At 51.3% G+C, this 26378-nt stretch overlaps 1 protein-coding gene across 1 annotated transcript in view; it reads left to right on the top strand.

Annotated features, from left to right (window-relative positions):
* The window catches only part of LOC111146558 (thyroglobulin), a 238337-nt gene extending 212627 nt beyond the window's left edge, over positions 1-25710 (top strand). The window contains exons 44-48 of the mRNA XM_022502145.1: positions 6022-6203; positions 7962-8069; positions 23124-23258; positions 24562-24755; positions 25610-25710. Coding sequence (XP_022357853.1) covers positions 6022-6203; positions 7962-8069; positions 23124-23258; positions 24562-24755; positions 25610-25710 — 720 coding nt within the window. The remainder of the gene's footprint in view (positions 1-6021; positions 6204-7961; positions 8070-23123; positions 23259-24561; positions 24756-25609) is intronic.
* Positions 25711-26378: the final 668 nt, after the last annotated feature.

Here is a 26378-nt window from a genome sequence, read left to right as displayed (position 1 = left end):
AGGAAAATCTGATGTCACAAAAGCCAAGAAAAGAGTATTTCTGAAGGGGAGCAGAGGTCAAATGTCTGATGTCATTGAGGGTGGAGTGAGCCGAGGGCAGAGGTGGGGCTGCCGGGCCTGATGGGACATGGGTGACGATGAGGGCCCTCTCAGTAGAGAGAAAGGGAGGGAAGACGGATGAGGCGGGGAGCATGGGGAGTGTGGAAGTGGCCACGGTGCTTCCGGAACCCTCTGTGCCATCAGCGACATCAGATGCAAACCCTCAACCAGTTTGCGAGGAGGCACATTACTCCCCGATGAGTCGCCCCTCGGACTTCAGCAGCTGTGTTCCACAGCAAGAGCCGTGTTGTGTTCCTTTTGGATTCCCAGTTGCTGGCCCCAGGGCCCTTTAATTTACATTTATTCAGTGAGCAAATGAGTATTTCTGTCCACCTCCGAGCTCTAGAGACTTCTGGGGTCATTCATTAATTCATGCATCTCTCCATACAGGCTTGTAAGAATCAGGTGAACTCTGAAAGGATGCCTCTTTTTTCCTTTGGGGATTCTACTCTGGGTCTCTTCTTCTCAAACCTATGATGTCATAACCATTCTGTGTCACTTTAAGAGTAACCAATGAACAAAAATTACTTAAGGACCTTCTGTGTACCCCGAATCCCCACCTGCCAGAGGTGGTATCGGTGTTTCTGCCCCAGGATGGGGTAGAAGCCGATGAAAGCACGAGCAAGGATAGGGCAGGAAGAGTCGATAGGATGGTGGTTAAGACTTGCTGGGGGGGACCCTCAGGACTGGGGTGCACTAGCATGCTGGGGAAGGTGGAAGTAGGAGGCGTCAGCAAATGTCTCTTTTAATCAGATAACTGGCTACTGGCTTAGTAAGTGAGGATAGGAAAATAGCCAAGGAAGGTTCTGGACCTGGGGAAGAACACATGTAGACGAGGAAGTTAAATTGTACTCACGTTGAGTTCAAGGGACCTGAGGGGTTCCCAGGAGCTGGTAGAGGTTAGGATGTGTGGGACCGAGGTTGAGGATGAATGGAGATTTAGAATTCAACAACCTACCAGCCATTATCAACACAAAGGGAAGAGACGGTACCACCTCTCCGCATGTCTGGAAGGAAGGGCAAGAGAAGGGGGCAGGAATGGCATTTGAAAGTGGACAAGACAGCAGGAAGATTTCATAAATGAGCCTGAAGCAGAGCAGGTTAGGGAAAAGGAGATGGGAGGATCATCGAGTTGAGTGGGGGAAGAGTGCCAGGATGGGAAGGGTGGACAGCGCCACCGCTGCCTGGGGTGGGTCAAGGGATAACATCAGCGACCCTGGAGAGGGTGCGTGGGTGGGGAGAGGGCAGGATCCAGTTGGCTGTGTGGACATGCTTACGAGTGTGCACCCCAGAGCCGGCAACACCAAGGTGAGGCAGACGGACAAGATGGTCCTGGGTGGGGACACCCGTCCGCATTTAGCTCCCGGTGGGGGCGGACTCATGGAGAGCTGCACACCACGGCTCCTACAAGAGAGGATTTGCCCGGTGATGCCAGCGAAGAAGTGCGGAGGGTCCCAGAGCTCTGGGCAGGGAGGCCTCAGCCTCAGGGGAAAGAAGGGGGTCTCCCAGTCCAAAAAGAAGGAGGGAATTCGGGAAGGGCTCCAGATGGGCATTTCCCTAAGAATAAGAGGGCCAGCCGTGTGGGTGTGGGGGTAGTTCTGAGGATCGCCTTGGGGTTTGAAGCCTCATCATGGGATTGGAGTGGTAGAAGGAACCAGTAGGCAGCAGGGGCTAGTGGGCTTCTTACTGGGGCCCCAGAACAGGTGACACCAACTCAAGGACACCTAGCAGATGGCTGTTCTGCCTCTCCCCCACATGGACCCCCATCTCTGGCAGGCGACACCCACAGACCACGATGGAGGACCCTTCACCTGGCCCCCCCTGAAGCGAAGCAGGGTGGGGCCATGCCAGCTGCTCATCCCTCCATTCCCTCTGCCCCACCTCTGGCTCCTCTGTCCTACACTGGCCACACTGGCCTCCTCCCCTGCTCACCCGCCTGTCCTCACCCTAACTCTCACCATCCCGCATCTTGGCTCAACTGTCCTCCACTGCCTGCCCTGACGATCCCATCTACAGTTTCAACCCTCACCGACCAGCACCCCAGTCCCCTTCCCTGCCCTGCCGGCCTTGTCTGTGTCACATCCTTATCACCACCAAACTTATCACCACCAGATGTTCTATGTTACAAAATTTGCCATGTATCCATGTCGGGCTCTCCAGCTCTACCGGAAGTCCCCAAAGGGCAGAGAATTGAACTTGTATCGTTCCCTTGTATTGTTCCCTGAAGCATCCCAAACGCCACCACTTGCTCCTGGAAAATGTAGGCACTCGATAGACACCTGTTGTATGAAATCGTGAGTAAAAGGTGAAGACCCTCCAGCTAAGCACTTTCCATCATGTCTGTCAACCCTGCAGTGAACATAGGGCATTTATTTTCAATAATTTGCTGGCTAGAGGAGAGAGAGGAGGAATATGGATTGTCACCCGGGTGTGGCAGCCCCTCAGTAATCGTGAGTTCACTTGACTCCAACGTCAAGCCCAGGCACAGAGAGGAATATTTCCTGAGCAAATTTATGGATGGCTGTGAGTCCTCCGAGGTCACACACCGGTGCCGGGTTCGAACCTGCATCTCTCAAATACAGACCCAGTGCTCCGTGCACCAGGCGATGAGGCATCCACACCATGGCCTCAAGAGTTTCCTATGTGCTCGAACTGTTCGGTAGGACCTATTAATGGCGGTCCCTTAAACACACGCACACACAGAGGACTGTGGGTTCCTGACGGCCCTTAGCGCGTCCCAGCCTGTAGCGAGCCCGCTTCCTGGGCGGATCGCGCCTGTAATTACAGCTTGTGGAAGTCGGTGCTTCGTGTCATGTGACGGCCCCATCCCTCCTGCTGACTCTCTAATTAAACTCGCAACAGCATCTGTGCTTTGGTCCCGGCCAAGAATGAAGAGATGTGGCTCTTGCTGGGCCCCCTTTGCATTCCCACGTGCTCCCTGGGGCTGGGGACCACACGCCAGCCATCTCCAGAATGTCCACCAGCCAGCGAGGCCGAGCCCTGGCTGGTCTCAGCCGGGCTCAGATCCCTGGAAAATGTGAAAGCAGCCAGAGACTCGCGGGAGACCAAACCAGGCCTTCCCTCCGGATCCCTAGCTGCGCAACTGTTTATAGCTATGGTAGAGGAACTTCTAGCCATGCCTGGGCTCAGGGCCCTGCCACTCTTAAAAACCACCTCATTGGGGCGCCTGGGTGGCTCAATGGGTTAAAGCCTCTGCCTTTGGCTCAGGTCGTGATCTCAGGGTCCTGGGATTGAGCCCCCACATCGGGCTCTCTGCTCAGTAGGGAGCCTGCTTCCCCACCCCCTCCTGCCTGCTTCTCTGCCTACTTGTGATCTCTATCTGTCAAATAAATAAATAATATCTTAGGGGAAAACAACAACAACAACAACAACAAAAAATAAAAACCCCACCTCATTGTGAAAATAGTTTCCAAGGAACTCGTGTAGGGGCTCTACCCTTTAGGTGGGGCCAAACATTTTGCAGCAGGGGTAGGGAAGAGGGGTTCCCAGGGTTTGGACCCACAGCTGATGGTACCAGCATTGATGAGGCCTTAAGACAGGGGCTTCCCTGACCCCTCTGGGCTGGGCACAAGATTGTGTCTACAAACATTGGGCAACGGTAACACACAGGCTGAGAAATTGGTAGCTGTCATGTCATCTAGCCTCATGACAGTTTTATGAAGAGGGTAATATTCCTGTGCCCATTTTACAGAGGAGGAAACGAAGGCCCAGGGAGACTCAGTAACTTGCCCAAGGTCACACAGCTAATAAAGGGCAAAGCTAGCATCCAAGCCCAGGTCCCTCCAGCTCTGGGATCTGAGCCCGAGAGGTTTGGCTCTGGAGTCCCCTTGCAAGGACTGTATCCCCTCTCCGGAGTCCAGTGTCTCCACCAATCATCTTGCCTGGCACGTTTGCTGAGCACCAGCTGTGACTAGGTGCCTAGCACCGTACTGTACCCCATGCGTCCCTTTTGCCACATGGTCCTTCTGGAGCCGTAAACAAGCAGACACCAACAGCATCTGGGGACTGAGCACGGCATCGCGAGTGTGTGCCGGGCTCCCCCGCCCTGGCCTGGTAGTCCTCACCTTTATTGCCCATGTGCCCGGAAATGTGCTCAGCTCTTTCGATGTACGTGGTGTTGGAATTTGGCACTGATTCAATCCAGTTTCCCAATCCATGTGTGATTTTGATACTTCGGTGAAACAGGCATGTTCAATGTTTGGTAATAATTGGAGATACGATTTCTCGTATTTCTGTTATAAAATATTCTGAACCCTCAGAAAAGGACGGCAAATAATATAATGCAGTTTTTCCCCTGAACTACTAGTAGGTTGTGAAGTCAGCCAATGCATTCTGAACAACTCAGACTCGAACAGGGCAGCATAGAAACACTCAGCTCTGGCAGACATGGGAAGAGCCACGAGCATGAATGTCCTTCCCGAACATTGTTCCAGGCCTCCGTGGGCACGCGCCTGGGTTCTGAGCTATAAACTGTCTTTCTGACTGTAGATCACGGTCATCAGTACTTGGTGCTCATCGATAGAATGACGGCTACTGTATTCACTCTTCGTTTTTAGCAGATACTAGTATTTTGCGATAGTTGCTTCAGATCTTTTTCCAAGAAACACACGTTACAGATAGAATTTAAATGATCCTCCCCTCCCCTTAGCCTCTCCTGAGCCCACGCACATGGCTGGACTAAATACTCTATCAACTGGTCTGGCCTCTCCTACGTGAGCCCACCCTCGTCGGCTCAAAGAATGTCTCAGGCAGGAAAGGTTGCTTCCTGGTCATACCCACACCTTGAATTCTAATCGCATGTCCTGTGTGTTTGGAAAGGTTTAGAAAAACAATTTAAACAGGCCAGGGTGTCTTGATAAGCATGTCGTGCTGTTGGCATAAGATCCTAGCAATAGGTAAACACCCGTGATAGGACCGAGCAAGGGCCCTGGGGCCTGGGCCTCACACTTGAGAGCTGCATGTCTTACTCTCTGCTGCCCCTTGTCTTCAGAAAGGAGGAAACTGAGTCCTGGGCGAGGCAGATGGTCCCCCCCAGATGGCCCCAGTGCAGAGAACAGGAATGTTGGGACAGGGAAGGGGGGAAAGGAGGAAGGGAGGGATGGAGGGAAGAGGAAAGAAGGGGGGGAAGGAGGGAGGGAAGAGAGAGAGAGAGAAAGCAAGCTAGCCAGCTAGCTCCATGTGGACACACATCCCCGGAGAACCGAAAGCATTCCCTAACCACTCCAGGAAAACTAGCCCCCACCCAATTCCTGTCGGCCTGCTCTTTGTAGCACGGGTATCCTGGGAAACTGTACAGTTATTTGCTTCCTTCCCACCTCTGCCCTCCAAAACCCGAGGCCTCGTGAGAGCAGGGAGCTCCACCAGCCTGTGCCCAGCTCCTTCCCAAGCCCGGCACGCAGTTGGCCGTGGTGGCCCATCAGCGTGAACACATGCAGGAAGCAATCACCTGGTGATGGCTCTCATTGGTGGATGAAACTGGAGTTAGCTCTCCCGAGGAAACCAGATGTCTGGCCGGCTGAAGGAGCTAAGGCATCAAGCACAGGGTGACCTGCACCAGCTGGCCATAACAGCCTGTGTTTACTGACCACTTACTGAGTATCAGTATTCAAGTACTCGGCGTGTGTTAGCCCTTTTGGTCCTCACTGTGACCCCACGTGGAGGGTGTAGTGTCTGTTTTCAGGCAGGGAGAGGCAGGCACGGAGAGCCCCACCACCTGTTAAAGGTCACACAGCTAGGACAGGTGGAGCGGGGATTTGAACCCGGGTAGCCTGGCTCCAGCGTTCCTGTGTGGCCACCACGTCCCACGGATTCCCAGGGAGAGAGTTCTAGAGCAAGGGTCCGAGGGAGACTGACTCCAGCCCTTCAGAAGCTGACTGGGCATTTCCATATCTTCTTTTAAAGCAATTTGAAGAAAATCAAGGCCGGACCAGTAGCAAAACAGCCTTTTACCAGGCGCTGCAGAATTCGCTGGGGGGTGAGGACGCGGACGCCGGTGTCCGGGCGGCGGCCACATGGTACTACTCCCTGGAGCATTCCACGGATGACTACGCTTCCTTCTCCCGGGCCCTGGAGAACGCCACTCGGTGAGCGGGGGAGGGCGCGGGCTCCCACTGCCCCACGGCTAGGGTGTGCTGGGAAGGGATGGCTTGAAGGGTGTCGAGACCCCCTGCCCGGTGTGGTGTCCCCACCCGGGAGTCTGTGGTTTCCAATCACAGAGTCACTAGCTCAGAATAAAACGTGGTCCCTCCCCCTGGGATCTTGGCGACCAAAAAGGCTTTAATTTTGCCTCTACTGGAGACATGTTTCCAGCCATGCAGCCAACAGCTATTTCTAGAGGCCCAGCCCCAGACTAGACCCTAAGAGCTCGCAGACGTCCAAGTTCTAGATGCTGCGAGGCTCGTCACCCAATCACGACTGGCTTAGATGCGGGATGATGAGAAAACTTGGGGCTGAAGTTCAGAAACCTACATTCTTGCCCCAACTTTGACTTTAACTGGCTTGGAAGACATCTGTGCCCGGCGGGGGTGGGGTGGGGGGGAACTGAAGTGAGAGGGAGGGCAGGTAAGGGAAGGCTTCACTGAGGAGGCGGACTCCAGTTCCCTCTTGGCTCAGGCCCTCATTGCCTCCCACCAGGCTCAGGCAGTGGCCTCCCTGCCTCTCCTTGGTGGCACCCCTCCACCTGCCTGCCAGGGTGGGACTCTTTCCTGTAGGTCTGATTCCAGCCTGGGCCTGCTCACCACCCCCTTCTTCATGAGATAGTGCATCGTTGCCTCGTGTGCCCTGCCAGACCCCCATGGCTGGCCCTACCCCACCTTCGAGCCTTTCCTAGAAACCTCCAGCTGCCTTCCAAACTCAACAAAGGAGTTCATCTCAACAGCCAGAAAACAGGCAGACAGACCCTCTGTACTGTGAGACTTCCATGGCTCTCACCAGCCTCGGTTATTACAAAATCCCCGTGGCGTGGGTCCCGTGGGCCCCATTTCTCAGATGAGGAGAGGGAAGGTCAAGGAGATTCAGGAACTGCTGACTGGGATTCAGAACCTGGTGGGTTCTAAGCCGCCTGAGGTCTGTCTTATTCTGACTGGGCCTGGTGCCTCTTACACACACAGCCTGAGCACCAGCCCACGCACGACCCACTGTTGCAAGCTGGTGCTTCTGGAACGTGTTCCCATCACCCCCAGAGGGGGAACGAATGTGAAGGCTTAGGAATCTAGAACAGGGTTCTCAGCCTCCTCGCTGTGACCTTGCAGGTGGATAATTCCTCGAGGAGGGGTCCGTCCTAGACTTTGCAAGATGTTCAGGAGCCTTCCCGGCCCCTGCCTGCTAGATGCCAGTGAAAAAACTTTCATCTCCAGCTGTGACAGCCAGAAATGTTCCCCAAACATTGTCAGATGTCCCCTGGGGGGGGGAGGAGTGTCCCCAGCTGAGAGCCACTGTTCTAAAGGCATCATATATCTTTGAGGATATTTCTTCTACCTTCTTTCCAAATGTGCAGTCATTCTGTGTTCTGCTCCAGGGTATGCTGTATTAATTTTACTCTGGAGTGTTTCGTTCCTGAGTCTCTAAAAATGATGTACTGGCAAGATGCTTGCCCCACGGGTTCCTTGTATAACCTTGGGTGACCTTGCCAGCCTATACCAGGCCAGACCCTGCACCAGCCGTGGAGCCAACTGTGGCGAGAGGCACACTAGGCAGTGCGAGGACAGGGTGTGTTGTCTGCAGGCCCCGTGCGGAGGCACCTGGTGGTCTAGGGGACCCTGGCCTGGGGAAGCATCTCCCCATCGCAGTTGTCCATAGAATGATGTGTAACTAAACTCCCTCCTCTATTCCCATTTGACCAGGGACTACTTTATCACCTGTCCCGTAATCGACATGGCCAGCCACTGGGCGAGGAGGGCCTGGGGAAATGTCTTCATGTACCACGCTCCTGAAAGCTATGGCCACAGCAGGTAAGGTGGCCGCGTGGCCACCGCGGGCGCTGGCAAGTGAAGGGGGTCAGGCAGGGCTCCGTGTCGATTCTGTGACCTTCAGGGAAGCCAAGGAGAGACGACAGGACTGAGGTTCTAGTCCTGGCTCTGTGACATCGGACTTGTCATTTCGTGTCTGAAAAATGGGTATAATAGTAATCTCTACTTTCTCTCACAGTATTGTTCGGAAGGGCGAGCCAAACAGCAAACTAGATGAGGCACCTTGGAAGTCCAATGTTAGCTCTTAATGGATTGACCTGGCTTGGGGGAGGAGGCTTCTTTATTAATCCTACATATTTATGCTGCTAAAACCTGAGCACTTAGCTTCACTAAGGAAATGGCTTTCCAAAGTATAAAAGGCTGTTGTATGTGTGTGTGTGTGTGTGTGTGTGTGTTTACAACAAAAGGAAAGTTCTCTTTACGTCTAATCTCTATATCCTACTTCTAAAATGCATTCAATATGCTTTATAATAAAAATCTCAGGTGCAAAAGCATAATCACAATGGAAACAAGAAATAATAAGTAAGTGAAAGAAAGCCCATGAGAAGCAAAGGGTCAACCAACAGGCACAGAGTGTTGTCTTGCGTGTTCCAGAAGCCAAGGGCAAGATTAAAAAAATAAAGGACAGTTGGAGCAGAGAGGCTGGGCGGCAGAGGACACACCTGAGGTCTGCCCATTGGAGACCAGTGCCAGGAGGTTAGCGGGCACATGGATGCCCAGGGTGTTGGAGGAGGACTGTGGGGTAACGTGTTCTACCTCATCATGACCTTGCTGTCCTGAGCCATTCACCCATGTCAGAAAACCCCAGGCCCCTTCCCAGCTGGGCCAGCAGCCATAAGTCGCATCAGATGAGCCACTTCATGCTGGAAATTCCTGGGGAAGAGCTCATGCCCCACAAGCCTCAGGGTCAGCCCTCTGGGTCAAGCGTTCTCAGATAACAGAGGGTCAGGGGTCAGGGAAATGGGGTGTAAGAATGCCAGCTTTACAGCGGGAGATCCAGCCCCACTGCCAGCCAGCTGTGCAAAGGTGGGCAGGCTCCTTTGCCACTCTGACCCTCAGTATCCTCATCTGCTCAATGAGGCTAATGGTTTCCCCTTGCAGGCTTGGCATTAATAATATCTGGCACAGAAATTATTCTTTCACCTGTGTTTCTTTGCAGTGACATCAAGGGAACTCTTAAAAACACACCTAACTTCTCGTTATAATTGGCAACATCCCCATATGGGCTGAATGTGGCCACCGAAAGATTCCAGGTCCCACCCTTATGAGGAAAAGGGGCTTTGCAGATGTGATTAGGTTAAATCTTCGACCTGGGAAAATTACCCTGCATTATCCTGGTGGGCTCCAGATGCAATCATGAGTGTTTTGACCAGAGAGGCTGGGGAAGGTGCATAGAATTGGGGGAGGCAACGTGACCAGGGAGGCAGAGATTGGAGTGGAGCCCCCATGAGATGAGAAGCAGCAGCCAAACAATCCCCCCAGTTCCGCCAGGTTCCAGGCGAGAATCCACAAGAGCTCCCGGGACCGGAACTGGCTTCTCTCCTAGGGCCCCCAGAGGGAGCGTGGCTCTGTGGACACCTTGATTTTGCCTTCATGACACCAGTTCGGGGCTTCTGGCCCTCAGAACGGTGAGCCAGAAATATCTGTTGTTTTAAGCCACCAAGTTCATGGTAGTTTGTTACAACAGTCCTGGGGGACTGACGCAGTCCTCACGACGCTCTCGTTTCCCTCGGCACCCACTACTTCCCCTGCCCCCCAGTAGATTAGTCGGCTTGTTGAACACTTCACAGAAACATCCAGAATCCTAGTGAGGTTGGCAGCGTTGAAATGGTCGCTGCTACTTTACAGATGAAGAGTCGGAGGTTCACGGAGTCCCGTGGGATTTCCCGCAAGGACCAGCAACAGTTTGTTGTCGAGCCGTGACGTGCTTACACCTTCTCGGAGACCCTGAACGCTCTTCCCACTAAACTGTGCAGTTCTAAGCAGACTATTTATAATTCCGACCGCCCCCATGTTGTAGGAGAGAAAAGAAATGGCAAGTGCAGGTTCTACTAAGAAGGCATTTGGAGAGAAGGGATGATGACAAGAGCGGCCATTTGGGTGGGGATGAAAGGAACCCTCTTCACCCAGGGACCACCCATGGCTGGGAGGCCCAGTGTGGGAAGTTTGCAAATATGCCTCAGCTGTGTCTGCCAAATGCCAGGGCCCCCAGGACCTGAGACCAAGACAGGAGTCTTGTTCTCTGCCTTCCTCCCTATTCAGGCACAGATTACAACACAAGGTCTGGTCTCAAGGTGAGTCTTATCAAAAGCCTTAAAACGTGTTTATATGCCATTGGGTTCCAGAACAGTCAGTGGCAACCGCAGAGAGGCCTCTGCTCCCTGAGGACCAGAACAGTCCAAGCGGAACAAGACGGAAGGATCCATGTGATTCCACACAGAATCAATAATGCTTTTGTCCCACCCCATGCTTTCCTGGGGCTGCCTTAGCCATGTCCCGCACACAGGCCGTTTATAACAATGGGAATGGATTGTCCCACAGTTCCAGGGCCTGGAAGTCTAAAATCAAGGCGTCATGAGGGTGCTCCTTCTGGAAGGATCCATTCCAGGCCATTCTCCTAGCTTCTGGCATTTCTCCTAGGCATTTCTTGGCTTGTAGATGACCACCTTCCTTCTGCGTGTCTGGGTCCAAATTTCCCCCTTTTCATCACAACACTAGTCATATTGGGTTGAGGCCCACCCTGTGTCCTTATTTTGACTTAGTTACCTCTGAAAAGACCCCAGTTTGAAAGCAGGCCATAGTCTGAGGTCCCAAGGTAAGGGCTCCAGGATATCTTTTTAAGGGGACACAATTCAACCCATAGCACCACCCTTCTCTCTAAAGTAACAGCCTTGCAGGCCAGGCTCCTGAGTGGCGAGGGCCCCAAGGAGTCTGTCTCAGACCTAGACATGAGGTGGTCCACGGAGGTGGACTCTCCAGCGGACTCTGGACCACATCCTCATTCTCTCACGTCCAGCTTGGGATTCCCTGTCGTTCAAGAGCATTCCCTGCCCCTCCGGGGCTCCCCAGACCAGGCTCCACTGTGCTGTTCCAGGGAACTGTCCCTGAAAGGAAGCCACGCTCACGAGCCAGACCTGCACACAAGTGCTTCCTGGCTCCTCACAGCCGCCACGCCTCAGGGCCTAGGGACCCTCCTGGCACAGAGGAGGAGGGGTTTGGGAAGTCATGCTGAAGTCCATCCAACTGCCTCATTTGAAGGTGAAGAATTAATTCTTTCCGCTGTGGTTCATAGGCTCCTTGGGGCTCAGTTTTGCCATCTGTGCAATGGGAACAAGGAGGTGGGAAAGGTCAGGAGCATGGATTCCTCACTGTTCTCTGTGGTGTTCTCACCCTGGGCAGGAGGAGAGCAACGTTCTCTATACCTTGGAGCCTGAGCTCTGAGGAAAGCATTGAGTTTATGGAGGTTAGAGAGCTCAGTCCCCCGTAAGTGACATCCAGATGTCACATTCTACCATTTGGGAGGGCAGAGACACTCAGAGGCACCCATGCCTTTCTCAGGCCGAGCTGTTGCTATGTGAGTATGTGTATCGAGGCAGAAAGTATCCGAAGCACGTTCTTGACAACCTTCCATGTCTGTGTCCTCTCCCCCACCACCGTCACAGGGTGGTGCCATCCGGGTAGTAGATGCTGAAATCAATGAATGAATCACGGAAGCTAGCCCGTTTAATTGCTGGCAAGTGTATCCTTTTTTGCCTGAAAAGACATCTCTCTCACTCTGTCCTGAAGCTCTCACACCTCTCATTTATTTCTGGCTCAAACCTACAGACTTAAAATATATGTGCCTGCCGTACGCTTTCAGCCATCTGTCTGGTACCTCCATTTCTGTGAGCATAGATTAGCTTTCCTGGCATAGCCAGGGTACAAAATGTAATACATTACCACTTTCTTAAGACTCCTGTTAATTGATCACCTCATGGCGTGGTTCTGTAATGGCTCCTGGATAATGGATGAGATTTTCATCCCTGAACTTGAGGACCAGCCTTCATGAGGGAGGAATGGGTGTCGTGGCTGGGGGGGGGGGGGACAAAGAAACTAAAGTCTACAGTGGGAGAAGAAGCTTCCTCTTTAAGATTTAGATTCAAAGAAACACAGACTATGGAAATTGATTTCATCCAACTCCTTCATTTAAGCCCAATGTGAAGAGCCAGTCACCGGCAGTCTAGACCCAAACCCTGTCACTTGTCCTCACTCCAGTTTTGTTTTTTTTTTTCGATTGTACCCTCAACCCCAAGCTTGAGTGTCTGCCACTAGCTGTGTGACTTTGGGCAAGTTAGACTCAGTGCATCCTCACTTACACACAGGGAAAGTCACAGTTCTTGTCCCATAGTGTAGCTAGAAGGATTTAGAGGAAGAGTGCCTGCGTCTGGGATGTGTGCTTGTGTGTGTGTGCATGTGTGGTTGTGTGTGTGTGTGTGTGTGTGTGTGTGTGTGAGAGAGAGAGAGAGAGAGAGAGAGAGAAACACGCGGAATCTTTGGTTTCCAAGGCTACTAACATGAGGATAAAACTTTCCAGCTTTCTTTTGCCCAGCTCTGCTCACTGGGGAGATTTGGGGCCAGTTTTGCCCATGGTTAATATCTTTAGCCCTCTGTTTCAGGAAGAGGGGTTTTCACTCCTGACTATAATCGAGGCCCTCTCACGCTGCTGCTGCTGACATGTTAGGCCGGCTAATTGTCGGGATGGACTGTCCTGTGTTCATGTGTGGTGTTCAGCAGCACCCCTGGCCTCTGCCACTCAGTACCAAAGCACCTTCATCATTGGAACAACCAAACACGTCTCTAGACATGGCCAATGTCCCTGAGGGGCAAAGCCACCCTCTGTCAAGAACCACTGGTGGAATCCACTAAAAAGGGCGTTGTTACGGACAGCACCTGAAGGGAAGAGGCAGCCCATTTCCCAGACTCGTCCTTGATCAGTGCAGGACCCCTGCACAGACACTGCCCCTGACCCCACAGGAGCCCATTCAGGCGGACCATGAATGCACCGTGGGAACGGAGCATGGCAGGTTCTCTGTTACCGAGCTGGCCTTGTTAGGCTGACACGCTGCTCTCCCATGTTCACGGTGGCAGGGCTGTGGTCTGCTGTCCCCTCCCAGGTTGAAAGCTAAGGGGGATCTCTAGGCCGGCTTCTCTGCTCTGTCTCTACGTGCCACCTCCCGACCGCAGCTAGGACTCCCTCCTCCCCTGCCAGTCTCCTGCTTCGCCATCCTGCGGATTCTTTGTTGAAGTCCTTCTCTCAAACCAGCCCCTTCCAAAGGACACACTGGTCCCCGTATTTTCTTGGGAGGAGCCCTCACCCCGTTCTCTGCAGCCCAGGGCCAAAGGACTCCCAGACCCTGTGGCCAGCCCGGGTCTGGGGGACCCAGCCCCCAGCCCTCTCCTGGGAGTCAGGTCCCCAGCAAGTGCAGGAGGGGACACTGATTTATTCTCTGACATTGCCTGTCCATGGACAGATCCACCGAGGTGCACCCCTTATGCGTGCCTCTGGGCCGGTGACAACCTCTCAAAGCTTCTGCGTCCTCATTTGTGTGATGGAGCTAATAATAACACCACTGCAGGAGTGTGTCAGGATTAAATGAGAGTGCGTGCAGACTGCCCAGCTAACTGCCCCTCATAAAGCCAGAGCTATGAGGTGACTTCCAACACTGTTTCCTGGGTAATGCTGGAAGAATCCATATTGCAGATGGACAGGTCCCAAGAAAACAACTGCAAAGGAGGTAGTTTCTGGGTGCCAGCCACTGAAAGAGGAGCTATGGGGGCCCTTCATCGTAAGCTCACTGGTGCTAGTTCAGTGTTTCCATGGAAATCACTATGGGGCTGTGGGGGAGGGGGGTTGTTGTATGTGAACTGTGTGTGGCAGTCAGGGCTTTCCTTCAGAGTCCTTGATCCTAGAGTCCTGAGGGTTCATTCCCACATTTTAACAGTGCAGAAGACAGTTCAAAGAGATGGGTCTTAAGTCCCCTTTGAATGGGCATGGGATAGGGCTCTTGGGTTGACACATCCATATAGGATGCCAGATAATTCTTTGATTGGGGGAGAAGCAGCTCAGCATAATGGAAGAACTCCCCCTTCAGAGTTAAATCAACTGGAGGTTTAATTCCATCTCTTCCATTCATTAACTGCCTACATTTGAGCAAGGTTTTTCTCACTTTACCCATCTATAAAATGGGTATAGTTACATCTACTTCATAGTATGAAGATTCAAGTCAATGTATGTTAAAAACCTGGCATATTCTAGATGTTCAATATTAAGGTGACTTTTACTTCTGGAAAAACAAGGCTCTGAGAAGAAAAAAAAAATCAAGATGACTTAAGAGGCAGTAACATTCTTCCTTTATACGTTGTCCCAACCCTGGAAAACAAAGCCATAGCTTCTAGACTCAAGACATTTTGTACACCACTACATTTGCATTCTAGACATGTGTGTGCATTCCAGGGGCCTTTAACACTCCAGATTCAAAATATGATCTTTTCAGTTGACTGTCTCCTGGAGTTTGTTGGAATTAGCAAACCAAAGAAAATATTAAGTGGTTGGATTCTTGAGTTGGGTCCACTGGCCTGGCAACATTGATGGAGGTGAGTCATTTTCTAAAACCGACCACTCCAATCTAGTGATAAAGACATGTGCCGTGTGTCCTTCCCAACGTGGATTCAACAAATATTTGCCTGCTGCCTTCTATGCCCCAGATCCTAGCAATGGACAGGGAGAGCCTGTCTTCTCGGTGTTAACTTATGTTAGGGGGTGGGGATGGTGAACATCTAAGGACAGGGTGCAAAGAACAGACAAAACACACATCGTAAGCAGGGGAAGTTCAGAAAACTGCCCTGTGAAGGAGAAAGGGAAAAGGCTTGACATGTATGAGAATAAAGAAGGAGACCAGGGAGCTGGAGTCTGGTGAAGAGGGGGAGGGTGGTTGGAGATGTGGGGGGGAAATAGGGTCCTGTAGTTCACATAGGAGTTTGTAAACTGTGACAGGCAAAGAGATAGTATTTTTTCTGAGTGTGATGGAAAGGCATTGGAAATTTTCAAGAAGGCAAGTGATAGAGAATGGGTCTTTTCTTTCCTACTCAAATCACAGCTCACTGAGAACCAGGTGGGTTTCTTAATGGAATGTGGAATAGAAATCCTGTTATCCAGGGTGATGATCAGCTGGTTCATCAGAAAAGTCAGTTAAGATGGGAACTCACAAGAAATGAATAAGGTAGACATATTAACCTTGAACATGTTATCGATTCTGTGTGCACTGAAACGTGCATTCATCTTTGAGTCTGTCAGCGCAGGGTCAGAGCCTATAGTCATAAAGTGCTCCCTTTGGGGTGGGGGGACGTGCTATGGTGAGTGCTGTGAAGTGTGTAAGCCTGACAATTCACAGACCTGTACCCCTGGGGCAAATAATACATTATATGTTAATAAAAATAATTAATTTTTTAAAAAGGAAAGAGAAAGTGCTCCCTTTGAGATTCTTGCCAAACCATGAACATAACGCATGGCCTATGATTCCCAGCTTCGATTTCTGGAAAGTGGGGTAGCCATGTGCTATTTAATTAATTTAATTAAATTCTACAATTACAGGGACAGATACAGCTGACATCAACAGGTTTGAGGCAAACACAGCTGGCTCTTGGTAAACACATAACTTCCTGGTGGGAATGGATGCACCAGGCCAGGAAAATTCAGCCTTTGCAGAGCAGTGGTCATTATGCTTTATGTGGGGAATAAAACGTCCAGGTTATGGGGTACCTGGCCAGCTCAATCCATAAAGCATGGGCTTTTGATCTTGGGGTCATGAGTTTGAGCCTTGTGTTGGTTGTAGAGTTTACTTTAAAAAAATTAAAACAAATAAAATGTTCAAGTTAATGCACCAGGTCCCCCGAGACTTCACCTGTGTGTACCACCCAACTTCGCTGGGCTTTCAGGACTGTGAAAATATGCAGTTATTTCATTTGGGGCTTTGAGGATGGAATTGTATCATTTAAAGTAAATTGGGGAGCTAAGTTTTTAAAGGGTTGCATAGTGAATCTTTTTGTAAAACAAGAGCCATTTGTAAAGCGTATGATTGCCTCCTGATAATTCATAGGCAGAATCTGAACTTCCCCACATTAGATTTGCCCAAAGAGAAGCACAGTCACAGGTTTCTATTTGTAAGTTAGTGAACACTGCCTCAACCCCTCAAAAAAAAAAAAAAAAAAAAAAAAGCCTGGGAAGCAGAAGGATTTCCATTCCTCCTTGTTCCTGACTTCCGTTGGAGGAAGTTATTTAGAGATGCCGGCTAGAGATAAGAGAGGGAGTATATTTTATGGGGGTGAGGTCAACAAACTTCCTCCTGCAGGGAGAACAACAGGGATAGAAATCTCTGGAACAACAGGCCCTCACATCAGTCAGTCAGATGCTCTGGAGCAGGGAGCCTCTCCACAGCACAGGGATCTTCAACCCACGATCAGTGTAAGAACGACCTCCCCACTCGCTCTCCTCACCTTGAGGGGAGCCCCTCTCAGGTCGTTGTTCTCCCTAATCAGCCCCTAAGGGCTGTGAATGATGTGTGGGCAGCAGAGCTCAAGTCAGGAGCTTGTGTAATGACTCATCTCTGAAAAGTGGCTTGAGGCTGGTTGGAATGCAGGCCTGTCCTCCCTATGGTGCGTACCAGCAGGACTGAAGACGATGAGGATGGCCCAGTGGGGAGGTTGGGACGCATGATGTAAGCAGAACCGGCCCTTTTGTCTCTCTCGGACAAATGCGGTAACCCCTTGATTTCTCAATTCAAGCCTTCCTTCTCACACCGCTCCAGGAATGATTCTAGAAGAAACATAGCTTGCAGCTTGCTTGCTTAGAAGCTACTCATGTCCCCCAATCTCCTTGAAGATGTGACCTTCCATTCCTCTGACCTTGGTTCTCACACCTTCCACATAACCAGAGCCTGAAGGACCTTAGTTAGCAGCAGGCAGGGAAGTTGTTCCCAAACTTTTGGTTTACCTGGGCCTGGAAAAATGCCAATTTCACTTTTTGGCATGGTGCCCTTCTCAGTACAAGGGAGGGGACCACCCCGAGATTTGGGGCCTCTGCCATTTGTTACAACAGCATCCCGGCTCACAAGGCCATTCCCCCCAACCCCCTCACTAAAGCCCCACTTGTCTTGCCCACACAAGTCAACCCGGAGAGGAATTCCTCTCTCTGACTTTCTGTAAGCTGCTCTCAATGCCCTTGCCTGAGACAGGCGCCATCACTCTCTCTCTCTTCTTGTGAGGTACTGTAAACAATCTCAGCATTTGATATCTAGCTATCCTCCATCTCACAACATCTTTTAAAAATGTCAGCTTCTCGGCATTTCCTGTGAGACTGTGAGCCGTGCCAGATGGCTGACTTAGCCTCTTCTCTCCCCAGCCCCTGTTCAGACCACCACACACAGCAGGCAGGGAGCTAATGGGCCCCAGTGAGGTCTTGTTCTGACGTCTGGCGTTGTGCCCCCATAAACACACACACACACACACACACACACACACACACACACACAGTCATCCCCGAGATGTGGCCAGTCAGTTCCTCCCATACTCTGGCTCATGGTAGCATCTCCAACATCATCAGCGACCATAGCTCTTCCATGGATGGCAGTTTGTCAAGAGGGATTTCCATCCACTACAGTCTGGGAGCGTCCAGGGATGTTATACGGAAGGCTGAACAGAGATGATCAGAGTGTGCAGCGAGGAAAACCAAGGCTCAGTCAGCGGCAGTATTGGGCTTGGAGCCTGGCTCCGGCAGCCCAGGCAGGGAGCTCTCCTCACCCCCACACCCACATGTGACAATGAGAGACCCAGACCTGGCCTGAGCCTGGAGCAAGTAACTGTCAGCTGAGGGAAAGGCTGACTGGAGCATTCTTACCAAAGACAGTAAGTGACAAATAAAAGCTAAGTACCACCAGCTTGAGCACAGGCCCACGCGACAGCTTCGGGGTGGGTGTTTGTGATCACACCTAGCACAGAGCACCCCAAATCGATAAGTATGAACTGTCAGCCCCACCATGGCCAATCAGCTAACAAACTTCTCTTTTTACCTTGTCTGTCCCTGGATTGTTCTTCCTCATCTCCTCCTGCTGCCACAGAATCCGAATGCCCTCTTCTCCCTCCAGCAGTCCTGGGATTCTCAGCCAGGGCCCAGAGTCCTCCGATCCCAAATGCCCCCTTCCACAGCTCCCACTGGCTGCCCTTCCTCCAGATGTCTGCCTTAAACTGCTCGAAATAACTCCAGCATCCTGATAAAGATCAGCCCTGCTAAGGAAAAAACAAAGCAGAAGTCTTCATACACAACAGGCTCTTAAGTTAAACAGCTCTTATGAGCTGGAAGGCCAGGTCTTTTCCCAAAAGCAGTGCCCTGTGACCTGCTGGGGCCTCACACAGACCTGCTGGGGTCTCTGTGACAGCTGGAGGTGACCTGAGCCCATTCACAAGGGCCATCTTTCCCCAGCTCCCAAGGCCCATGGTATCACCTTGGTAGGTTGAAATTCTCTGTGGCAAGAATACTTACACCATGAAAATTGGCAAAAGGCAATTGTTTTATTTATTTATTTATTTATTTGTTGATGGGGGGGTGGGTCAGAGGGAGAGGGAAAGAGAGAATCTCAAGCAGATTCCTTGCCCTGTGGAGAGCCCAACGTGGGGCTCGATCTCACGACCCTGAGATCATGACCTGAGCTAAAATCAAGAGTCGAACGCTTAAATTACTGAGCCCCTCAGGTACCCTAGAATGATGTTATTAACCAGCACACTGTTGGAACAGATCTCAGGAACATGAGAAAAACTAGAAGGCTCTCCCAAGAAAGTGTTGATATACAGTGTTACTCTGTTTCACATATAACTCATGGCCCTCTGGAACCCTACAATGGAAGTCTCAGATTAAAGACCCTCATTCTTTTTTTTTTTTTTTAAAGATTTTTTATTTATTTGACAGACAGAGATCACAAGTAGGCAGAGAGGCAGGCAGAGAGAGAGGAGGAAGCAGGCTCCCCGCTGAGCAGAGAGCCCGATGCGGGGCTCGATCCCAGGACCCTGGGATCATGACCTGAGCCGAAAGCAGAGGCTTTAACCCACTGAGCCACCCAGGCGCCCCAAAGACCCTCATTCTTAAGTTTTCAGGTGTTTCTCACAGGTAAAGAGGAAAAAGGAATGAGTGTCTGAGCTAGAAACTGAGCATGAGATTTGAAATATTTTATTGCTCCCCTTCCCTGGCTATTTGGAAGCATGGTCCGGTCACCATGTTGCAGATGAGAACACTGAGGTCCAGAAAGGTCATGCATCTTGTCCAAGCCTTCACCGATATTAGGTGACTGAACTCGGGTTTGGACCGTGTTCACCACACTACTTCTTTCTTTGGAAGAAATGGCAGACAAGGCCACTGTAGTAGACAGAAATGCAGCCCGTTGATATGTTGGTGTCCTGATCCCCAACGCCTGTGACTGTGGTACCTTATCTGACAAAGGGACTTGACACATGTTGTTAAGGCTATCCAGATGGGATATTATTCAGGATCATCCATGTTGGCCCAATGTAAGGACCCGAGTCCTTCAAAGCATCATCGGGAGGGAGAGGAGTGTGTGGGAGATGGCATGCTGGCTTTGAGGACAGAGGGAAGGAGTCATCAATGGTGGCCTCCAGGAGGTGGGAGTGACCTTCAGCTCATGACCAGGGAGAAAACAGGAAACTGGGTCCTCCACCTCAAGGAACCAAATTCTGTCACAACCCATGAGTAGGAGGCAGCTTCTCCCTCAGAGCCTCCAGAAGGAACAACGTCTCCTGACACCTCGATTTTAGCCCAGGAAGACCCGTGCCTGCCCTTCAAACTCTGGAAACTCTGAGATAGTATGTGTGTGTTGATTTGAGCCATTTTGTGGTCATTTCTTAGGGCAGTGGTGGAAAACTCACGTGGCCACTTTCCCTGAAGGGCCTCTGAGAAGCAGACCACTTCCGTCGTCCACACGGCAGGGGAAGGAGCAAAACCTGGTGGGGCAGCGGAGGGCACAGGCATCCCCTATTGAGGTCAGGCTGCCGGCTTCCTCTGCAGCTCACACAGAGTAGGCGGCCCCTAAGGCTATATGTGAGGCCAGGGGCTCTGCTGGCCTTGGAATCACAGGCTCCATGTGAGTCTGGCATCGCCACTTTCCAGCGTGGGGCCTTGGCGAAAAAATGGCCTCTCTGAGCATACTTTCCTCCAGTGTAAACACTCTACAAATTACTCCAAGAATGTCTACTCTCAGGACCGTGGAGATAATGGGGTGAAGAGTGTACCTGAGGGCTGATTTCTGTTGCCCTTACAACTTCTATTTTCTTGGCTTTTTTTGCTCTGTATTCCTTTCCCCTCTGTGTCTTACAACATCATTGAGAAGCCAGGTCATCCCCCTGCGGATCAGGGGCTGATCTGCAGCCCTTGCCCACAGTAGACAGAGAGCGGGATTTGGGGTCTAGGGGACTCAGCTCCAGATCCTGGCTCTCCCTTGTTAGAGGCATGTGGCAACCTTTCTGAGCCTTGGGTCATCACCTGGGAAATACACAGATGAAAGTGGGTGGTCCAACCCTGGTACCTGGCACAGCTCAGCTGCTCAGGAAATGGCAACTGGAAACAGGACTGAGTGGAGCTGGCGACCAACAGGTCACCTTGGCCAGTGCAGGCTCTGGACTCTTGTCTGTGCTTGACCACAAATACTTCTGGAAGGAACTCAGCTTCTCAGAGATGAGGAGGTTTAATATTGATGCCACTGCTCCATCCTGCTCCCCTTTGTGAGTTTAAACCTTTGCTAAATGGGTGCAGGGTGCCTGATGCTGGTTGCAAAGGGACACCATGGTGTATGGTTGAAATCCTTAGCCCTGTTTATCTCACATGGTCTCCCGTCCATTCTACGACGCCTTCCAGCGTGGAGCCGTGTTGACGCACAATGACCATGATCATAATACTCTCTGGCGCTTGGAAATGCACTTGTCACTGGTTTGCATGTGCCCTGGTGGTTCAGCCTGGCATTTAATGATGAGCGAACTAAGACCTAAGTCAAGTGACTCACCCAGGGTTACACTGACCCTAAGTGACCGAGCTGACTGAGCTGACTGAATCAGTCCCAGGCTATTCCCTCTATGACCTGTTGACAGTCATATGCACCCCTGGCGATCATGCTTATGGTGGTCCCAGGAGGAATTCCAGCCCCTGCACCCTTCAGAAGTCCATCCAGCCCGAGCCCTTTCCCAGCACATGCGTGCAGTGGGTGTCTCTGCCCATCATGGTTGACAACCCTGGAGAGCCCCCAGCCTGAGATGCTGCTGTTAGCCTGATGATAGCTGCTTACACAGCAAGTAGAAGGATAGAGGAGAAAGAATACTCTCCTTACCTTTCAAACACCCACTACATTGACCATCTTATTCTGGTCTTCACAACGACCCCATAAAGCCAGCATTTAATTATGTAACTGCTCCAAAAATGATGAAGCAGGGAATCGGGGAGGTCATATAACTTGCCAGAGGTCACCAGCTTGGAACTGGGGAGGCCTAAGACCTGGGAAGGGGGCCCTGGGTTGGGTGCCTCCCCTTAGATCCTGCCCCTAGCCACACTCCTGATCCGACTCTGCTGTTCGATTCACTGCATGCCTCTGGGAAGTCAGGAAACCTCCCTGGATTTTGTTTCCTTCATCTGTAGAATTAGAGTTGGCTCTTGCAATAAGTTGGGGCCAACTAGAAGGTTGGAGAGGTCAGTCTCCACAGAAGACCATGCTCACTTCTGACATCCTGTGCAATTGCAGGGTCTTCCCCAAACCACCCCCTGGGTTGATAATTCTCTAGAAAGACAGACCTAACTGAAAACTGCTGTACTCACGGTTAAGGCGATACAGGGAAAGGATGTGGATGGAGACCAGACAAAGGAAAAGTGGCATGGTGTAGAGCCCAGGAGGGTTCCAAGCACAGAGCCCCACAGTCCCCTCCCTATGTGGTCGGGGTGGGGGGGTACTCTGTTGGCACTGATATGTGATAGTGGACATGGGGTGGCCCCAACCAGGGCAGCTCACCCAGACTTGACTGTCAGAGGCTTTATTAGAGCCCTGTTATTTAGGTGCAATTGACTGATTCATTGCCCATGGTTAGTCTCCATCTCCAGGTCCACTGGTACCATGTGGCCCTAAGTCACATGGTCTTTTGGCATGACTAGCCCCCACCCTAAGGCTATCAAGTGGAACCACATATATGGAAAAATCCAGTGTGGGGAGACTCTGCCCTAAACAAAGTTATGACCACAGGTGCAAAGGCCCGACTTCTCTTTGGGAAAAGTCTAATTCTTTGCTACACAATGAAGTCCCTTCGAGCTTTCCCACTCTGACGCTCCCAGCATTCACCCCCGTGGCCCCGGGTTCCCCTGGCCTGGTCTCTGCAGTGCCAGCTCCAGCCCTGTCCACTCCAACCAGTCATCTGGCCTCCACACACTTATCCCTGCCTGCTGCTGCTTATTATTATTCATTTCACTCATAGTGTCTATGAACTGACCAACAGTCTTGTGCTGGGTGCCGGACTAGGGGTGGCTAGTTGGATGAATGTCATCCTTGAACGGGTGTGAGAGTGTAAGTCCTATGAACAAGGGCTAACGCAGAGAAGGGCTTGAAACACAGGCTCTTTTGAACAGACAAACGTTCTCTTGATGCTGCAAGTATCATGGTTAGACTTCGGTCAAAAGAGCATCCTCTCGGGAAGTCGCTTACAGGCATCGTTTCTGGAGAGGTAAGTGCTCAGCTATGGGAGCACTTCAACCAGAAGGCGTCATCCATCTGCTCCAAGGGGGCATTGGATTCAAGGCCAATCCATATCTCAACTAAACAAACTAAGTACTAAGCCAGAATCTTAAATATAAAGACAGAAAAGTCCTCATTTGGGGAGGAATATTGGGTTTTAGCTCTTTGGCTTTTCCGGTAGTTTATTATTCCTTTAACTTTTGCTTCTTCTTGTTTCTGTGTGATTCCTCAGCCTGGACTTGCTGGCAGATGTTCAGTATGCCTTCGGGCTTCCCTTCTACCCTGCCTACCAGGGGCAGTTCACTCTGGAGGAGAAAAGTCTGTCACTGAAAATCATGCAGTTCTTTTCGAACTTCATCCGATCAGGGTGAGTGGACCACATAGGCCCATTGCGGCCATCACGCCTGCCTCCCTCTCTAACCCCCCTAGATGTTGTGGTCACCTGCTACTGGTCTCCTTGTCTCAGTCCCCCTCTTCTAGGCCATACTACGTCTGTGTAGATTCATCTTGGTGAAGGGAAGCTTCCACCTACACACTGCCTTATTCAGCCACATTCTCTGGCTTTAGGTCAGGGTTTCTGAACCTCAGCACTGCTGATGTGGGGGCAGGTAAGTCTTTGTGGTGAGGGCATCCTGTGCAGCCCGGGCGGCTTAGCAGCCTCTCTGGTCTCCACCCACTAGATGCCAGTAGCACCTTGTCCCAGCTGTGAGAACAAACTATCAGATGGTGCCGGATGCCCCCTGGGGGGCACAAACTCCCCAAGTTGAGAACCATGGTCTTAGGTGATCAAATTCAGTTAAGATGTTCAAGACCCTTCCTTATCTACCTTGGCATCCCTGCATACCTCTATTCTAGCCCCAGTGGCATAGTCACTGTCCCCACCTCCAAGCATGGCTTCCCCTTTACCTCTTTGCCAAACATCATCCGTAACCTACTGACAGTCAAAACCCAAAACCCAACCATAATTAAAAGCAGGGCAAAGTAGAACTTTATCTAGTTCATTGCGGGAATTGAGTGGAAAGGCTTTTCTTTTAATTCAGATTTAGAAAATGTTTCGCTGGGGAAGTGACATGGAAGCTGGGCCTTGAAGGACAAGAGGATATTCAGACACAAGGTGCCAGACAGTAGAAGGAGCCTAGGAGAGGAGCATACAAGCAAAGTCACTTCGGGTGGAAGGGACGAGAAACAGCTTATTTGGTGAATGTCAGGAAATCAGGTGGGGCTGGGAGGAGGGGCTGGTGGCAGCGGGGGAGAGGTGCCTGAGCGTGACAAGGGATGGCCTCACCTTCATAAGGTAGATGGCTTACAGCGGGTAGACAAGTTGGCCTGGTTTGGGGCCCACCCTCCTTCCCAGGCCTTGGACAAATGGAGGCATTCCAGGGACATTCCAGGACTGGTTGTGGTGTCCAGATAGAAGGGCACAGGATGGAAGGGGACATGGTGACCTTGTGTGAATTCCAGAAATGGGCCTTTCCACTTTCAGTCATTTGTAATGCGGCAGATCAGAACACAGCTGCAGAAATCGGATCGGGCAGGTCCAAACCCTGCTTTGACACCTAAAGGCGAGGGACTTGGTCCTTGGACACCAAGTGCAAGTGGAAAGGGATCCCAAGTGATAAAAGGAAAGCCATGTTTCCCTCATGGATGTTTCTTTCTTGTCATTTTCCCAGAAATCCGAACTACCCGCATGAGTTCTCAAGGAAAGCCCCTGAGTTTGCAGTCCCCTGGCCTGACTTCATCCCACGGGCCGGCGGGGAGAACTACAAGGAGCTCAGCGTCCTGCTCCCCAATCGACAGGGCCTCAAAAGCACTGACTGCTCCTTCTGGTCCAAGTACATCCAGTCTCTGAAGGCGGCAGCAGCAGGTGGGGAAGCCAGAGCTGACAGGGGCTGGGCAGAGGGCGGGCGGGTAGTTCATCCCCAGCATCTACTGAGCTCACTGTGTGGCAGACCCAGGTTGAGTGCTTGGAGCCACTGAGTCATGGAGTGCCATCAACACAGCCCTTCTCCATGAGGAGCTCCCTGTCGGGGGGGCCTCCTGTTCTGAAGGGGGAATTTTCAGAGAGATTAAGCCTCAGAGCCAGGACACCAGGGGTCTGGGGGTGGGATTTCTAGCTGGGGAGAAGTAGGTATTATTACCTCTTACCGCTGAACTGCACTTCCTGATGAGCAGGTATTAAGGAGATAAACCGAATCATAATGAGGGCACTGGGAATACAGAATGAATGCAATGCCCTTAAGAAGCTTCCAGAAGAGGGGGGGAGTGAGTAACATAACCCAGAGAATGGTTCTCAGCTGTCCCCACCATGAGATGGAAGTCTGCACCCAGGCCAGTAGGAGCCCAGTGGAGGGAGGGTCTGAGAAGGCTTCCCAGGGAGGTGGGTGGTGGGGCTGAAGGTTTTCAGAATGACATGATTTTTTTGTGCAGCTAAACATGGGAGTACAGCATTCAACGAAAAGGTGACCTTGCCCACCATGTTTTAGACCCTCAATGCTGAATTTAGCCTCCAAGGCCAAGGGGATCTCTGTTAAACCCAAGTCTTATTATACTCTTAGCATGACCCGAGAGCCTGGTGATGAACCTGGTACCCGACCCCTGGAAATGCCCCTCCATTGAACATTTGTAGGGAAGGCCCATCAGAGGCTGAAGTCTCTTAGGGCTGAGGGGGAAGAAACAAGGGAGGAGTCCTGATCTGAATGGACCACCCTTCTATTTCAGATGAAGCCAAGCAGGAGCTGTCAGCACAGAGTGAAGAGGAGGATGGGCTGGTTAACCTTGGGCTGACAGGAGAGCCAGGATCCAAGAGCTACACCAAGTGACCATCTTCTAAGACCCTCCTGCCTAGCCTGCCAACCCCATCTCTGGCTGCCACAAGGAATCTTATTCTCTAAAATAGCCACTAACTTTCAATAAAGTGTCTAGATGCCGTGAAACATTGGTGACTCAGATTTGTTAATTCAAGACAGTCCTGGGGAGACACCAAACTGTGTTTTAATGATCTTCCTAAGGCTTGAATCCCAGGCTGCCATTTCCTTCCAGCCAATATTTGTGGAGCATTCTGTGTACACCAGGCCCTGTGCTGATTGCAAGGGAGGCAGAGACCCTGCCCTATAGATGAAGAAAAAGGCAGGTGAACAGCTCTGAACAATAACACAAGAAATGCGGATGCATTGAGGGCAGGCCACAGAGTGATACAATCCCACCTGCGTGTTAGAAAGGATTTTCAAGTGAAGGTTCCAGAATGGAGGTGGGAGACCAACTAGGCTGGTCCAATATCCTAAGCAAGAGACAATGAGGTCTGAATCCAGGTAGTGAGGGTAGAGGTGGGGAAGGCAGAGATCTGAGAGCTCTTTAGGAAGCAGAATTGATAGGACTTGATTGAATGTGAAAGGCTTGGGGCAAGGAGATAGAATTTTTACCCTAGTTAGGGTTGCTTTGGGCTCCCAGATCAGCAAGAGATTTGATCATTTACCCCTCTAAGGGACAC

This window comes from Enhydra lutris, unplaced genomic scaffold (assembly GCF_002288905.1).
Source record: "Enhydra lutris kenyoni isolate GAN:26980312 unplaced genomic scaffold, ASM228890v2 scaffoldscaffold14, whole genome shotgun sequence".
In the NCBI taxonomy this organism is placed as follows: domain Eukaryota; kingdom Metazoa; phylum Chordata; class Mammalia; order Carnivora; family Mustelidae; genus Enhydra; species Enhydra lutris.
The sequence above is the reverse complement of the archived record's forward strand: the minus strand, read 5'-3'. Positions and strand labels throughout refer to the sequence as shown.